The sequence below is a fragment of the Zingiber officinale genome, chromosome 5A (assembly GCF_018446385.1).
Source record: "Zingiber officinale cultivar Zhangliang chromosome 5A, Zo_v1.1, whole genome shotgun sequence".
NCBI classification, from domain to species: domain Eukaryota; kingdom Viridiplantae; phylum Streptophyta; class Magnoliopsida; order Zingiberales; family Zingiberaceae; genus Zingiber; species Zingiber officinale.
The window spans coordinates 8,679,463-8,696,680 of NC_055994.1; the positions used below are offsets into that span (position 1 = coordinate 8,679,463).

The 17,218-nt window shown below is 36.6% G+C and overlaps 2 protein-coding genes across 2 annotated transcripts; one reads left to right on the forward strand and one right to left on the reverse strand.

Moving 5' to 3' along the window:
• Window positions 1–5,859: 5,859 nt before the first annotated feature.
• On the reverse strand, window positions 5,860–11,416 carry LOC121979779 (putative E3 ubiquitin-protein ligase RING1a). The gene is made up of 10 exons (XM_042531770.1): window positions 11,075–11,416; window positions 10,925–11,009; window positions 9,086–9,144; window positions 7,829–7,910; window positions 7,573–7,693; window positions 7,435–7,476; window positions 6,796–7,320; window positions 6,593–6,700; window positions 6,300–6,503; window positions 5,860–6,217 (listed from the first exon to the last, which is right to left on the reverse strand). The coding sequence occupies exons 1-10, from the start codon at window positions 11,238–11,240 to the stop codon at window positions 6,185–6,187; spliced, it is 1,425 nt and encodes a 474-aa protein (XP_042387704.1). The 5' UTR covers window positions 11,241–11,416; the 3' UTR covers window positions 5,860–6,184.
• Window positions 11,417–15,939: 4,523 nt separating this feature from the next.
• On the forward strand, window positions 15,940–16,916 carry LOC121979780 (ethylene-responsive transcription factor 4-like). The gene has a single exon (XM_042531772.1). It carries the CDS (start codon window positions 16,004–16,006, stop codon window positions 16,760–16,762), a length of 759 nt encoding a protein of 252 aa, XP_042387706.1. The 5' UTR covers window positions 15,940–16,003; the 3' UTR covers window positions 16,763–16,916.
• The last annotated feature ends 302 nt before the right edge of the window (window positions 16,917–17,218 follow it).

The window sequence follows — 17,218 nt, forward strand, 5'->3', positions numbered from 1 at the left end:
ACGTCACGGAAAAGTTGATACAGTAGCAGTATGGTCTTATGGATGCCCTTCTGACAAGCCCACACCTAGGCATGGTCGAAAGCATGTGATCGCTTCGATAGGTGTGCCCAGGCTCCTTCGAGAGGTCTATATAAGGCCTCCATTTCTTCAACCGGAGGTACACAAGTCTACATTCTCTAAGCCACTTTCTTATTCCTTCGCCTAACTTGAGCGTCGGAGGGCCGTCGCCGGGGCACACCCCCCTCCCCCCCGGCTCGGTTTCGTTACAGGTTCGCCGGAGCATTCGAGGATCCAGCAGGGAGCGCCACATCCCCAGCGTCCGTTGACTCCTGATTCGGACAGGATCATATATATATATATATATATATATATATATATATATATATAATTAAAAAAATCCGTCGTACATTTTTTAAAAATTAGTTGAATTTTAATTACAATAATTAGATTCAACTTATCTGTCGAGATGATCTAGCTGATACTCAAGCTGTCATCGGTGCTCTATCATTAATAATATGTGTGCTCTATCATTAATAATATGTGTGAATTCTATCGTCAATAATCTCAAGCTGTCAGTGGTGCTTGATTTCTATTAAGTACTGAGTGTAAACTGCACAATAGTAGAGCGGGCAGAGCAGTCAAGCGGAAAGAGCGTTTGAGCGGACAGATCAACCGTGCGATCATAGCAACCAAGTGGTAGAGCGGGCTGAGTCGCAGAGTGGTTGATCAGACCGAGTGACCGATAGGGAGAGATGCACGAGAGAGGAGAGGGGGACGCAGGTGGAGAGCTTCAGCTTCTGTGTGTGTTTTTTACTTGTGATCACAACCTCCTTATATAGGAGCTCAGACTAATGGACAACATTTAATAATCGATTAATAATCATTACTTGCTGAGCTATAAAACGCCAACATTTCACTCAGGCCCAACCAATCCGATATTCATCGCGCACAGGTCATGATCGTATACGAGTCAACTTAGTTCAGTGTAATCTAAACCTTAAATTTACACCGCTTACATATTTATACATGAGAGAGAGTCTTTCCATATTTATTTACCTCATCAAAATATATAAATCAATATAAATTAACTAATATATTTTAACACTCTTAATATAGTATTCACAATAATATTTTTTTTCTTTCTCAACATCTTCCGTGTTTATATATATCCAATATATATAAGGAGAAAATAATATATTTTAGATGGGTGGAATCATCATTTCATTAGAAAAGGAGTTTAGGGTGCTCATGTGATGGTTTTGCCCTTTTATATTCTAGATACTCAATCTATGAGAGAATGACACCTTTATTATAATGCTGAGATCAAGGTTTTCATAGTTTATCTCCCTGAGTATAATATCTTTTTACTATAATAAATTTTGCCCTTTTTTTAATAAAAAATTGAGTAGGCTAAAGATGGAAATATAACGGAAGAGGAGCTGTCACGCTGATAAGACAGGACGAGGAGGTGGATGACAAGAGGCAAAGGCTCATGGGCGTTCGTATCATGATCTCATTTGCAGGAGCCACCCTTATTTTTATTTCTTTATCTTTCCAAATCATCATCACTCATCTGTCTTTGTCCGATGAATGGATGTGTCATACATACTCTAACTCAGGCAATTACTCCATTTTATTATTATTTTAATTTTTAAATAGCTTTTATATATATTGAATTTATGCAAATTACTTTTCCCCCTCCTGACACGCGCACCCCCCTCCTATCTCTCTCTCCCTGCCAAAAGACCATTCTACCCTCTATCTTTTTTGTTTTTTTTTATTTTTTGATTTTATTTTTAATTTTTTTAATTCATACTTATATATTTTTAATTTTTAATTAATTTTAATTTTTAATTTTTTAATTTTTATTCATACTTATATATTTTTAAATTTTTATTTAGTTTAATTTTATTTAGTTTTATTTTTAATTTTTTTCATTCATACTTATATATTTTAAAATTTTTATTTAGTTTATATATTTTAAAATTTTTATTTAGTTTAAATTTTTAATCAATTTTATTTATTATTTTTCACTAATACTTATATATATTTTTAATTTTATTTTTTAATTAATTTTGTTTATTATTTTTTCATTAATACTTATATTTTTTTAATTTTATTTAATTTTTATTTAGCTTTATTTTTAATTAATTTTATTTATTATTTTTTTATTTTTTTAATATTTATTTAGTTTAATTTTTTAATCAATTTTTAAGATTTCTATTTTTATATGTTTTTATGTATTTTTTAGTATTATATGTATTCTTTATTTGAAAAAAATATGTTTATTTCTCAGTTATGAATGTATTTATTATTAATTGGTAGTATTTTTTTAAATTTTAAATATAAATTAAAAATAAATAAAAGATTATAAACATGTAAAAAAATTATTGAAAAAAATAAAATTGATAAAGAAATTGATTTAAAAAATTAATAAAAAAATAAAATTTTAAAAAATCAATTGAAAAAATATAAGTATTATGAAAAAAATAATTAATTAAATTAATTAAAAAATAAAAAACTAAATAAAATTTATATAAAATTGAAAAATAAAGTATTGATAAAAAATAATTAATTAAATTAATTAAAAAATAAAATTAAATAAAATTAAAAATATAATTGTATGAGAGTTATTTTTAAATAAAATTAATTTAAAAATTAAAATTAAATGAGAATTAAATGAAATAAAAAAATTAAAAAAAATAAGGAGAAGGCTACATGCGTCTTTTGGCAGGGAGAGAGAGAGAGAGAGAGAGAGGAGGTGGAGGGGGTGTGTGTAAAAGAGAATGGGAAAAGCAGTTCTCTTGATTTATTTAGTTAAACGCATATTTTTTTTAAAAAAAAAAGAGCTTTTATTATTATAAAATTTTAAAACTAAAATCTTATATTAATTAGACTTGTATCAGTGGTGAATTAGCTAATAGGCTTGCATAATTATAGTCAAATTAATCCCTGATGAAAAAACAAAAGGTGCATGTGTAGGCAGGCACTGGAATCTAGCATGCACATGGAAAATATGAACCCTAACTCGGACTATATGCTTGTCTTACCCAGGCACATGCAATTGTAGATCAATTATTGGGGGAGTCTTCATCGAAACATTGAATCTGCCGTGATCGATTGAACGGTGAAAGAGTGTGTGTTGGTATTCGATCCATCTCATTCAACAAATTTAGAATAATTTTACGAAAGAAATATGATACAGTGGATAATTATTAATTTCGTTGATTCATACATGAATATTAAAAATGACTATTAAATTTATTGATTCACGTATGAAATACTGAAAGTAAACTTCTAAATATGTTAATTTAGGTATGAATGTAAAAATATATATATATATATATACAAAATTTATTCGAAACTCTGAGAAAAAGAATGACATGATTGAATTATTATTGATCAAAATCTCTTCAAATCAGTTAAATAAATAGTTTAAATAGTTTCAAACTCTAATTTTTTGAAAGATGAAATTATCCTTAAAACCCTAACTTGATACTTCTGTTTCTGCATCATTCTTCCCGAGTTGAACGAAGAGAAAGATCATTTGATAACAAATTGATAAAATATACGAGTAACTGTTGGACTTTGGCTTTTCTTTATATGATATCTTTCTTGTTGGGAGTTTCATGAGGATCTTCTTTGCCGCCATCACCTTCATCATCAACATTCTCCTTATGAAAGCTTTCGGATTGTGATAAACCTCGACACCCATCTTCATTACCAGAAACCTCCATCGGAAGAATCATGAATTCCCGCATAGCAAATTATTTCCAGTGTGTGATCCTCCATGGATAGCATTAAATGTAGGGACTTGTAAAACTAAGTTTTTGTTTTAAGCTAGAATTATGGTGTCACGGTAGGATATATCTAAATTGTCACTCAGATATTCACGATTCAATTTATAGTCATGATATATTTATAATATTTTTTTCTTTAAATAAAATACGATTCAATTTATAGTTATGGTATATTTATAATATTTTTTTCTTTAAATAAAATATATAATCAAATGATACTGAACTTCTGGACTATCAAATGATATTGAAATTCAGAAACCATTCATTTTGAGTTACATCAAGTGGTTATCATTTATCAATCCGTGCTTGCTCAATAGGATCTAACAATACTGGACCCATTACTTTATTCACATTTTCAATCGACTTGAGGACACCCTTTCCAAGATAATTTGATCCGCTATCTCTCGTCTCGAGCGCTTCTTATGCACCTGTGAATGCGCCATTTGGAACAGCAACCCCCCACAAAGGTCCCATACACCTGTGAATGCACCATTTGGTCTCATAGTCATATGTGAGAGCATCTCCAATGTAAACTTTACCAGAGATTTGTAAAATTAAAAAATTTTAACAAAAAAAACTTTTATGCTTATGTATGTGAAGTTTGGAGTTTTTAATTCGATTTGAATTTTTAAATCTATTTTTTTCTCTTGAAAATGAAGTCGATAATTAATATGCATAATTAATCATTTTCAAATAATTAAAAATAAATTATTTGATGTAACATTTAATTATAATGTTTTATTTCATAAATAGTTAATAATAATTAAAATGATGTTGTTTTCTTTTGAAAATAAATATATTTGAGATAAATTTAAAAAAATATATAGAAATGATTATAATTAAATTAAAATCATAAATTAATTAATTTATTAATTAAAAATTATAAATTAAAATAAATTAAAATCATAAATTTATTAATTAAAAATTATAAATAAATTAAATCAAAATCATAAACTAATTAAAATATTAAATGGAAATTATATAGATATATTAAATAAAAAATTAATAAATAAAAATATATGATTTATAATGTAGGACACCGAAAAATAATTGTATGAAGATTTTTTCATTGTGGAGATAATAATAGGTGTTTATACTTGTGATATGGCATGATGTGATATATGAAAATTATAAAAAAAATCATTGAGAAGTTTAACGATTGGAGATGCTTTAAGAGTTTTTTATACTTGTGATGTGGTATTGAGGTGGCATATTAGAAATTATAAAAAAATTTATTGAAAAATTTAATCATTCGAGATGCCCTAAGATTAATCTCAGCCATGGAGTTTCCATGATTGTCGAAGACCTGGTGAACTTGACGGATTTGATCGCCATCATTTTTCTTCTGTTCTGATTAACTTGGATAAGAGGAGATGTGTGGAAAATGAGATGTTGACCTTCTATCAACATTTCATCTAGGTCTTCTTTATTTTAGTATTCTTTTAATCAAATTCCTCCTTCAATTTATTATTGTCTTTATCATCATCGTTATAAATTGAATCACCAAATATTTTAATTATATCGTCCATATCTTTTTTATGCATAAAAACTCCCTCTTCATCAAGAACATCATCTTCCTCATAAAAACATTGTTATCGTATTGGACAAGACTTACTATATTCAAAGTTTCAAATATCACTGTCATCGTTTCTATTAGCTGATCCACAAACAAAAGAAACCGTCTATCAACCATCTGCCGACATCATTACTTCATATCACAATCAAAAACATTATCAACAAAACGTTACCATATACTCAATTGCATAATTCCACAAGATCAACTCAGCTTTGATATAAAACTGAATAATAGATAACTATCGATTCCGTTGATTCACATACGAATTATTATTGATCAAAAACTATTTGCAACTTTAGAGAGAAGAACAACATGACCGAATTATTATTGATCAAAAACTCCTCAAAACAACTAAATAAATAGTTTAAATAGATTCAAACCATAACCCTTCAAAAGATGAAATTATCCTAAACCCCTAACTTAACAAACATAATAAAAAGATTAAAATAACTCTTCTGTTCAGTGTCAAGAAACCAAAGGATATAACATGAGATCAGATGCAGTTTTCATTGAGTAGATGTCGACAAGCTACAGGTAAACAACTTCACCTTCAAGTGAACAATTAAATAACAACAAACATACATTAACTAAACAATATCGACAGCCATCGTCTACTCATTTGGCTAATCGCTAAACCCTAAGCTTAGTAATAATGGGCATCAGCATGGAAGTTATCTTTTTCCACAATGGGTTCGATCGCGCCTTTGTTTAACCACTGCCTCTCGAAACCAGCCATTAGTAGTTGTTTTGTTATACTATAGGCATGTTGGTGTTGTATACACAATTTCCTTCTTCGATGCTGAGTTTTCTAGCTCTCAATCTTCAGACGATAAACCAGAACCTGACAAAAAAACACAAAATGATCTGTTACAACTAAGATGAAAAAGGAAATGACTAATTATATACCGCTTGAGACATCTCACCAGCTCCCTACTATCACTAGTGAAAGAAGCATAGAGTGTGGTAAGGGATTCTTCTCCCTCCAATCTCTCTAGGCCTACCGAAGAAGGATCAGTAGATGGCTCGCCCTCTGGGCGGGCACACCTCATTGCCATTGTTTCTACTCGAGGTATCCTTGCATATATTTCAACTCCTTCAAGTAGTGTGGATGTCTGAAGAGCAATAAACTGCAAATACATCCACACAAACTTAAGAGGAAAACTTCTCCAATTTCAAGAGACTACGCTATTTAGCGCAATAGAAAAAACACATTTACTTGGCACAGGTGTTTGATTGACATGGTCGGCCTGCAGCTAAGAAATTGTCGTTCCAAATTTGGCATGCTTTCCTTATCCAAAGGAATCAGGGTCAAGTGTATATCAAACTGGAGATCAGAAATCAGAGTGGTAAGTGTTGGCGCATAGTGGTTATTAGACATGAATTTGAAGAAATAAGTGATTACCCTTCCTCTTAATTTACCTCGTCATCAACTTCTTCTAGATTGCGAAGGTAATCAACCAATTTGGCAACGCGTCCCCCTTTTGTCAACCTGCCATTTGAACCGCCAGAAGTATTATGTCTAGTTTGACTCCGAGTGCCATTCTTCCCCCATGCGAGCATCTCTCTGTTTCCTGCTCGCAAAGGCAATGTACCAAGAGGCTCTCTGTTGATTTCAAAATCCTCATTCTCTTCAGCCATGTCTACACTTCCTGCTGTTCTGGCTGGAGGTGCCCCCCATCTCTTGCATCTCTTTGGCTTTCGGTCTGGGGAGGGTTCGTCCGCAGATGAGGAATCTTTGGATTCATCATTGGCATTGGTTTCTTCTTCTTCATCAGATCCGATAACTGCAGCATCGTTACCAATATTTCTGCCTCGACCACGTAGATGACCTTGGTAACTTCCTTGCGGTTTTCTTCCAAATGGTGTGTTAGCTCTAGTCGATGACCTTCTCCTACCAAGAGCTTCAGATTGTCGTCGAAACGTTTCAGCTATGTATGCTTGTATCTAGTTTGAATAGTAGATCAGTAAGATATAGGTTGGATAGTTGACAATAAGACAACCAAACCACTGTATCCTAAATCTATCTAAATTAATTGATCATTTAATCGTATAGAGTACCTTCTTATTGCGGGATTTCTCCTCTTCATGGAAAGCCAGCTCCTGCAGACCACAATTAAACTAAGAGTTCACCACACAACAAATATTTCAAGTAGGAATGACCAAAGAAATGCACTCAATTAATTATATATGATGTACCTCCTCCTCATACTTGTCAATGTCAGGATATAGCGCTGCTATAAGGGCATCATAGTTGGGATCATCCCTCAAAGAACGCCGACTTGCACAGTGTGTGCGGCATGCAGGACATTCATTATTTCTGCAAGAAGGATACAATCACAACTAGTTTACCAGCCAGTAGAATAAACACTAACAATGCACGCTTTTCAATGATAGCATCACAAAACCAAATAAAATGTACTTGCATAAGCACAGATAAAGTATTTTAACATACCCAAGCCTCATTGATTTGTCAATACATTCTCTACAAAACCGATGAAGGCATTCCATTACTGTCCTTGTCTTGCGTATTATTCCTGGAAAAGAGTAGCAAAATTATCTTCAGTATAAGAGTATCAAACAACTAATCTAAACGATCTAAAATATAGACTAGAATGTGAAAAGAAAACAAAAACATGATTTTAACTCTTTTATTATTATTATTATTATTATTATTATTATTAAATGTTATAAATTCTCAAGCATAATTGCTCCATGAAAGGGTCTGAAATGTGAACCCCCTAATTTTGTTTACGATGAATGGCATTCATGGTTTGCATTTTGCCTGTCATCTATAAGCATTTAATTTTGAATCAAGATAGAAATTTAGAAATCATCAGTAAGTCCTTTTATCTAATTGGAAAGGCTCCGAAAAAATCATTAAGTAGTAGTAAAACGCATTATATACTTTAGCAACAAAGTCTTAGAATGCATGAGACATTTGCTATCAAGTAGCTAGAAGAATAGTATTAAAAAAAAATATGAACATAGACTATACCAACTGAGTGGTTACCCAAAAAATTAAGTAAATTCTGACCAAAGGAATAGCCAAAAACACCATGGGCAATGGAATGATAGATGCCAGAGGAGCATTACAAGCTAGGCTTCCCATCTTGGTTATACAGATCCAAAACTCACACTCATGGAAATTATGATAACCATTGATTATAACCTAAAATTGAATCAATTCTTATGAAGAAATAGATCAAATAGAAAATTCCCTTTAAATTTTAACCAAAAGTGATCTTTATTAGTATAGCCAAACCTACTGATCCACAAACAGACAAGTGAACAAATTAATGAGAAGCTACAAGTCAAGAATGTCTACACTCTCCAATGCTAAATGTTAGATTTACCTATAAGTTAGGAAAGAAAAACAAAAGTGGCTAAAGGTTGACAATGTTAATATTGATATTGGAGGTTTGGAGGTTCTGGATTACAAAAGGATATCATATAATCTTACTTAATTATTTTTCTGATCATGGGCAAAAATACAGTGAAAAGAATTTTGTAGTTAAAGCGTAATAAAAATTTAGTCAAGAGTGAAGAAAAGCCTTGCAAAGCCAAGAGAGTTAGACTGATTAGTATAAACACAGTCATAATAAATGCAACTAGCACTTGGCAGAGCCAATTAACCTACCTTACCAGACACAAAAATTTACAAAACAAATTACAGAATGCATCCATACAGAGGAGCAATAATTTATAGTACCTAAGCAGATAGGGCATTGCACTTCTTTCCGAATGTCAGCAAGTTTCACAAAAATAAATCTGTGAACGACACGAGTGATAAATCAGTACTATAGTAGAAAAACTTAAACTTTGGAGATATTTCTATTGAAACAAAGCAAGATCAGATATGATTGATATTATGCAAAATGTGACCTCTTAATAAAATCATTCAAACAACGATTAGAGTAAACTTGGCAATTACACTATATATATGTTCATACATTGACAAGTGAAATTACCTTTGCATATTTGTGGACTAATTCTACAAGACAAGAAACAGAATACCTTAAGGGTACAATATAGCAGGGTTCTAACAACAAGTTATATCACTTATACAGTTGAATGAATAAATAGGTAGGAATTTTCTGATAGGATGCCATTGCCAATAAAATCCATAACATGGTAAAAGAGAACTGATATAGGCTTCACAAGGAGACAAATTGTCAAGGTAATCAGATCATCAACAATTACGACTTACGTGTACGAATTTTCTGTATTTTCTTATTGAGAGCAAGAGTAACTATTGTGGTTACTTCCCTACCATTGCTTTATGGCCCATCCTATTATCCAATCATTCAGGCCTTAACAACCATTCCCATCTTATATTCTCATAATCCTTATTTTGAACCAAGTTCATTGTTCCATTTTATGGATATGTTTCATATGAGGATATAAATGCTAAAAAAAACTATCATTTTACTTGTTTTGAGGCAACTTACTAGTTTAGAGAAGAAAATTATCTTGTCCTTGACAGAATTAACAAGCTCGATTGTCTCGCACTCTCACTAGCAAACATGTTCTGGGATCCAAAATTGGAAGGCACGATGATTGTAGCCCAAGTTTGTCCATATGTACTTAAATTGATCAGATATAAGTTATAACGTTTTTTGAGTGAAGCAGGATATTCAAAAAAGCCCTAAGCTCTGACCTCGTTAAAACACATGGGTTCCGAGCTATGTAGTCTCAATGTTTGATTGTTTGTAATGACTAGAATTATAATAACTAACATGGATGAACTTCCTACGAATATAATTAGTGGATCTTGAAACACTAAAGAAGGATCACAAAATAAGATATAAACAAAATATCAGAAGCAGATTGTGAAAGAATTATATGACAACATTTTTACTTAGGTGACATTCTTCTGAAAAAGTTGTAGGGCAACTAGTGATGAAATGCTATAACATGTTAAGGAAAGTAAACATTAAATGGCATATACAGTTATCGTCAAAACTGCAAGAAATTGAGCAACATATAGATTTAGAATGAAACTTTTGGGACTGAGAAATCAAAATAGATCATGGCCTTCAGGAATTTATTGACAACACAACAAAGGAATGATGAAGTTGATGCTATCCACTTAGAAAAACAGGGTCTACGAAATTTCAAGCGGGCTACAAAACAAGAAAGTTATTGGAGAAAATAAAGAAGGCAATGTTAGAAAGGCAATAAACATATGAATGTTGCACGTCAAGTAGTAAACTGTTCGAAACGCCATCCAACTATTTCTTCTTAGCAACTTCAGTTTCCTGCTTAGCAGTATAGGCAGTCACAAGGGCAGAGCCATGGAACACTGGCATTCCATATAGAAAAGGAGGACAACCACCAAACGCGGCGGCATGCACGAGCCCCAAAACGCAATCTTTACCTTCGACGATAGAAAAAAAGGTACATACCACGACAACAAACAAATAAACTGTCGTCACGTTCTCGTTCACTCGAGCCAAGCAATTACAATCAGAATACGATATCAAAGAGAAAGAGGATACCAAAGAGCACGAAGAGAAACAAACGAGGATTATAGAGAATGGTAACCTACTCCGGTTTTTCCGCCTCGTCGTCGTCCTCCTCCTCCTCGTCACCCTCGTCCGACGATCTTCCGCCACCAACCCGTCCATCGAAATCTGCAGCAAAAAAGCAACGACGGTGAGATGGACCCCACGGTGAAGAAAGAATGACCAGTCCACACCATCCCGCAGTTCCTGTGCAGTGGCCTCCCTGTCCTCGACATCAGGCTCATGCTTCAGCAGAAGCGGAGGCGGGTCGGCGAGGGGCATCGCGGAGGGAGGGGTATCATCCGAGGCGGGGATGGAGTGGACGGGAGGAGGCGAAAGCGGGCGCTTTGGGGCGGGCATTTGGTCCTCCCCTAGTCGGGTCAGCGCTGGAGAAGAGAAGCGCAGTTGGAGGCGCAAGGACGGCGGAGAGGAGGAGGGAGACGGCGCGTCCCCTCTTATTCGAGAAGACGGAGACCGAGAGCAAGATGACGATGAAGATGAGGCCGCAGCTTTTTCGCGATTTGTTTACGCGTTGGCTTTGGTTTACGCTCGGTGGTCCGAAGCCGACCGGACCGGATCTACTCCTTTCTATCTTTTCTTTTTGTATATTGCTAGGAAGACTCACCAAACATCCTACCCGTTTTTTTGTCTTGCACAGACCCGGGAGAATTGCGGGGTCCGCTCCTGAGGATCTCGGGTGGAAAATGGTGTCGGTTAAAAAGGCATTCTTGGAACGAGTAGGATTAAACGATCATAATTCTCTAAAACACAAATATGTTTGTATTGTTTTTAAATATCTCAATTTTTTAACGAGGATTAATGAAAATTTAGAGATAACCAGTTGACAGAGGGGTATGACGAGGGGACCGGAAGATGACTTAATAGTTAGGGGGTAAGGCGACGGGTAGGTAAAGTTTAGATGATCTGGTGGTGACATTTGAGAAGGGACTGGCTTTGATTAAATTATCCAGTGTTAAATTCAATTATCCAGTGTTAAAAATTTTAGATTCAATCAGTCCAAATTATAATTTGGTCAGAAAGAGAAGTCCAGTTAGGACAGACAGTCAACCCTTGAGTCAAGCGAGCCTGAAAACATAGTGTCGTAAGGATGATCAGGTTCTAAAGTGACCTAGATTATGATCGACCGACGCCACGTGCTAGCTGAAATGAGTTCCCATGTACATACTCGGACGACCCTAATTGTCGGTCGTCCTAATTAATTTTCACTAACAATGGACATGTGTATCCGTTCGATCATAAAATCGGATGAGTTTATATGTCCTGGCTATACAGAAGATCGGCCGGGTAAAGGCATGATGCAGCTCAACTCAACATGCTGACCAAATCTCTCGAAACGTAGTTGTGTTTCTTCTAGTAGTTCATTATATGCTCGGTCGGGTAAAGGGACGACCAGGTTTGCAGCACTTGTCCTCATATTACTACCCGGACGGGATTTTAGCAAAACATAGGTTGTCAAAAGGACTTCTCGGGAGCATGAAGTATTATATTATTTCTCGAACAAATTCACAATATGACTAAGGCGCTATATTATTCTCCGAACGAATGTCTCAAGGTTGTACAGCATAGGGTTGCGAGCTTTTCGAACTGGCTCGAAAAATATTCGATTCGTATTCGACTTTATCGAATTCGAGCAGAACTTGAACATGTTAGAATTTTTTTTTCGAGCCAAACTTGAGCCCAAATTATATTGTTCGATAGTTCATAAGTCGCTCGTGAGCCTTAATATTTTATTAATATAAGTTAAATATATATTAAATAAATAAATTTCGATCCTTTTGAGTACATATTTTCAAGCAATAATTCGAATAGTTCACGAACATGTTCAAAATTTTCAAGTCGAACTCGAACTCGAGCCCTAATTCAAACCGAACTCAAACACAAAATTTTAAATTTTTCGAGTTTTGAATCGAGCTTGAACTCGAATATACCTATTTTGAGGCGAATTTGAGCCTTAAATTTTTCAGCATATTCGGCTCGATTCGGTTCGTTTACACCCCTATTACAGAATATAACCGAGTGACTTAATGACCAAGGCAGATATAAACGCGTTCGGCCTTGATGGCCGGCCAAAATACCTGTAATATAATACACAATAGAGCAGATTATGCAGAATACAACCGAACATCCTAATTAGGCGGTCGACTTAAGAACTGATCGAGCTATATTAAACATACAACATCCCAACTAGTTGGTCGACTTAAGGACCGATCGAAATATCTTCAACAGATAATATTTTAACAATCTGTTATAATAACAATCACGTGTCAGAGAATATTCTTCTGAAACATTTTTTAGGGACCATCCTGTCCTCCGTTAGCTGACCACTTATAACAACATATTTTTTTTATTAACCTCGGTGATAATAGGAACTATAAATAACAAAAGAGATGTACATGTAGATAAATGAAAGATTTCTTAGATAATTATGGCATACTACCTAGGTCGTATCCTCTCCTTTACCTAATAATCTCTGACACATTTTGTCATCTCATGATTGCGGAAGTTATGTGAGGTGGTATATAAAGGAGAGTCATCTCCGTAATAAAGGTATGTTCTTTGATCATCTGTAATTCATCCTCGTGCACACGTTTGTTACTGTTCTTCATCAACCTACTCAGGCTTGTACTAACTTGAGCATTGAAGGGTATTAGACCCCTTTGATTTCTAGGCATTGATATTTTATTGGATCGTTTCTGTATGTACAGGAGCAAAGAGAAGTTTCTTCTTAAAGAAAAAGATCTTTTACCGTCAATCCTTCACACCCAGCCTGCAACCTCTGAAGCTCTTAAATAGGATAACGAGTATAATGAAATAGTAAAATATTTAAAAGAATAATAAGAGAATCATAATCTAAAATTTAAATAGGATGAATATATTAGAGATTGATTTAGATAAATTGTACTTCAAATTTATCCTTCTAAGTAAATAAATCAGAAAAAAAATCATCTTACTTCCATAATTATTTAGGTAAAACTCAAACATTTAAATTACAAAACAAATGACATATTATAAGTTTTGTTTTCTCTTTTACATTTTATTATACCTAAACACTTTAATAGGTCCTACTGATCATGCCTAACCACTTTATACTTTTCATGTATAAATTAAGGTCTCTACTCGAGTTGTATCCCTCAACTCATGTGATCTCAATCACGAAGAGCATACTCTTGATCCAACCTACATGTCGAACTAACCTATATGGTTATTAATTCTCACCGAACACACATCGACTAATGAAATCATTATAAATGAGAGTCTTCCACTGTAATATCCATGCACGAGTACTCACGCAGTGCATCGTAAGATATTTTTTTTCTAATGAAATGATAAACCTAATATAGGTCATTCATTGCGATAGCTTGTAGATTTATTTTCTACCTTTTAAATTTATTTTACTTAGTCAATAAAAAATTTCAGTAGGACCGAACTAATTATTTATATGATTAATCAGTTTAAAAAATAAAATAACTAATGCTAATTAAAAAAAACTAAACAAGGATCCTAACACATGAATCATTAAATATTATAAGTTATTTTAGGGATGAGTATTTGGTTAAAATTGAATTAAATTAATTGAACTGAATTAATTTTTTTTATATAACTGAATTGATCAATTTTTTTTTAAAAAAATAAATGAACAAATTGAACCTATAAAATAGCGATTAATTTAGTAAAAATTTGAATTAATCAAAATTTTCTAATTATAATTTAAAAATTCAGTTTTTTTAATAAAATTTAATTTCAAATAAGATCTAAAAATTCAATTTAATTCAAAATTTTAATTTATTCAATTTATCTGAACAATAAAATTTAAAACTTAACCTAAACTCAATTAACTATTTTTTTTTCAGAAAAAAATATTAAAATTTTAAATAAATCGAATCGAATTTAAAATTTTAATCGGTTTGATTTATTAAATTTAATTGAATTTTTGCTCTCATAGCTTCACGAAAGAGATTCTCTCTGCGAGCGCAATATGCATGCGCCACGATGGAAGAAGCTGCCCCGGGATATCGACCACCACGTTCACAATGAGTCCCATTCGAGAGACTGTAGCGGGTGGTAACAATATGAGTCGATCACGGTGGTTGTTTCAACGAAGAGCTTTGAGGCTTGATCAAGTCAACACATGTTTACTTTGATTCTTACCCGTCTTCGAAAGAGAGTCTCCTCTGCGAACGCACATCGAAGAAGCTGCCCCGCGACAGCGACGGCCACATCCACGATGAGTCCCATTCGAGAAACTGTAGCGGGCGGTGGCTGTCCACGGCGAATCACACAAAATCGCATCCAACCCCGCGCGGTCTTTACGTACCCGTCGCATATAACGGCCCTGGATCCTCAGCCGATCCGGCCAAGCCAATTATCTCGCGACACCTCCCGCAGCGTCGGGCGGCGGAGTCGAACCCATCCACATCCACGTCATCGTCCACCCACCGCACCGCATAATTATTTATTGCTCGCTGATTCGCCGCGATCGAAGAGGCCGGCGACCGCCGCTCCGCCGAATCCTCACCGCCCGATCGCTCCGAAATGATGGCCCTCCGCTGGACACACGTGTCGAGCTTTTACTGCCCCCGCTCCGTCCCTACGTAACCGCCAACCGCGGGAGCAGCTCCACGACGCGGTCCTCGGTGTAGGCGCGCACGGAAGAGGTGGTCCCCGGCGCGGTGCTGATCCAAATTATGCGGCGCGTCAGCGGCCGATGTTGACAGTTGACGGTCCCACGCGGGACGCGGTTGGTTTCCGCCTTCCACATTGCGCGTCCAGCGCCGCAGAGGCGGTCAAAGTAATTAACGACCGTCCGTCGCACCGACGGAGCGGGGAAGGCAGTCGTCGTGCCGTACTTGTCTTAATTTTTACCTGGCCCACCCGGTCGTCACGGCAGGCAACCTAATCGATTTTCCTAATGGGCCCCGGTGCGGATGGGTGATGGGGTAAAAACTTGGGTATATTGTCGGATACGAGAAGGGTGGCCGAACGACTCGTTGACTGCGCCGAATTGTTCTCATTTTCCCCTTAATCACCTTCTAAATCTCGCTGTAATTCGATATATAAACTCCACCGGATCGACCCAGCTCGGGATGTGGAATTAAAGAGAGATGGTGGTGGCGCAGGCGGTGGAAGGCAGAGGGAGCATTGGAGCCGGAGGCGGCGGAGGCAAGGAGATGCATTTCCGAGGGGTGAGGAAGCGGCCGTGGGGGCGGTACGCGGCGGAGATAAGAGACCCGGCGAAGAAGAGCCGGGTTTGGCTGGGGACCTTCGAAACCGCGGAGGAAGCGGCGCGGGCGTACGACGCCGCCGCCCTCCAGTTCCGCGGATCCAAGGCGAAGACCAATTTCTCCCACCCCGACGCCGCTGCCTATCCCAACCAGGGCGTCGCGGCGGTCGTCGCGCCTCCCGCGGCCGCCGGCGGCAGCCCGAGCAGCCAGAGCAGCACGGTGGAGTCGTGCGGCCGCGAGGAGGCGGCGGTGCCGCCCCTCGCGGTCCCGCTGCCGCCGTCGATCGACCTCGCTCTGCTCGAGCGCGGCCGGTGCGGCGCCGCGCGGTTTCCATTTCGCCCTTATCACGTCGCTCCGGCGATGCCGACGGCGCGCGGCCCGTTCTTCCTCTTCGACTCGACAGGATTCAGGCCAGAGAAATCAGAGGCAGCCTTCAATCGCCGCCACGTTACCATCTGTCAACCGATATTCGTCGCCGGTCTGACGCCGGCCGCAGCTCCTAACGCCGCCGCCCAGAGTGACTCGGAGTCGTCCTCAGTGGTCGATCTCCGCCCCAACCCTTTACCTCCGCCGGCGCCGCTCAACAAACCCCTTCGAAAGTTCGATCTGAACTTCCTTCCCGAGCCCGAGTTCGACTGATCATGACTTTTCCATTGCCTTCGCATTCTCTACTAGTCCTTTTTTTTTTTTTTTTTTTTGTTGTTGTTGTTTTTTAATCTCTGCTTTTTCCTCTGAAACAAGTGAATCTTGAGGAAGAGAGAATTTTGTAAACTGCTAATTACCCTTTTCTATCCTCTTTAAATTTGTTTTTTTTTCTAAAAAAATGTTGCGCGTAATCTAGAGAATCCTTCCTCCGTGTTGGGGTTGTTTAAAAAAATTTGTGTCCGAATCCACGATCGACCCGGGACGCGTGTGACGCTGTCGCTGTGAGTGGAGTGTGCGCCGCTGTGTCGATGAAGAAAAAACTCACCCTGGTGGGTGGCGGCCGACAGTGACGGCGCCAGCAACAGCTCCGGACGTTGTTCGCTGACGGCGCCGAAATTGTCGGCACGTGGAGGGCTGGACTGTTGAAGACCGGTGCCGTGGAGGTGAGGT

Coding starts and splice junctions, on each gene's coding strand:
- LOC121979780 (XM_042531772.1), top strand. CDS start 16,004: ATGGTGGTGGCGCAGGCGGTGGAAGGCAGAGGGAGCATTGGAGCCGGA.
- LOC121979779 (XM_042531770.1), bottom strand. CDS start 11,240: ATGCCCGCCCCAAAGCGCCCGCTTTCGCCTCCTCCCGTCCACTCCATC. Junction 9,145..10,924: donor GACGAGGCGGAAAAACCGGA/GTAGGTTACCAT, acceptor TGTCGTTCACAG/ATTTATTTTTGTGAAACTTG. Junction 7,911..9,085: donor GCAATGCCCTATCTGCTTAG/GTACTATAAATT, acceptor ACTCTTTTCCAG/GAATAATACGCAAGACAAGG.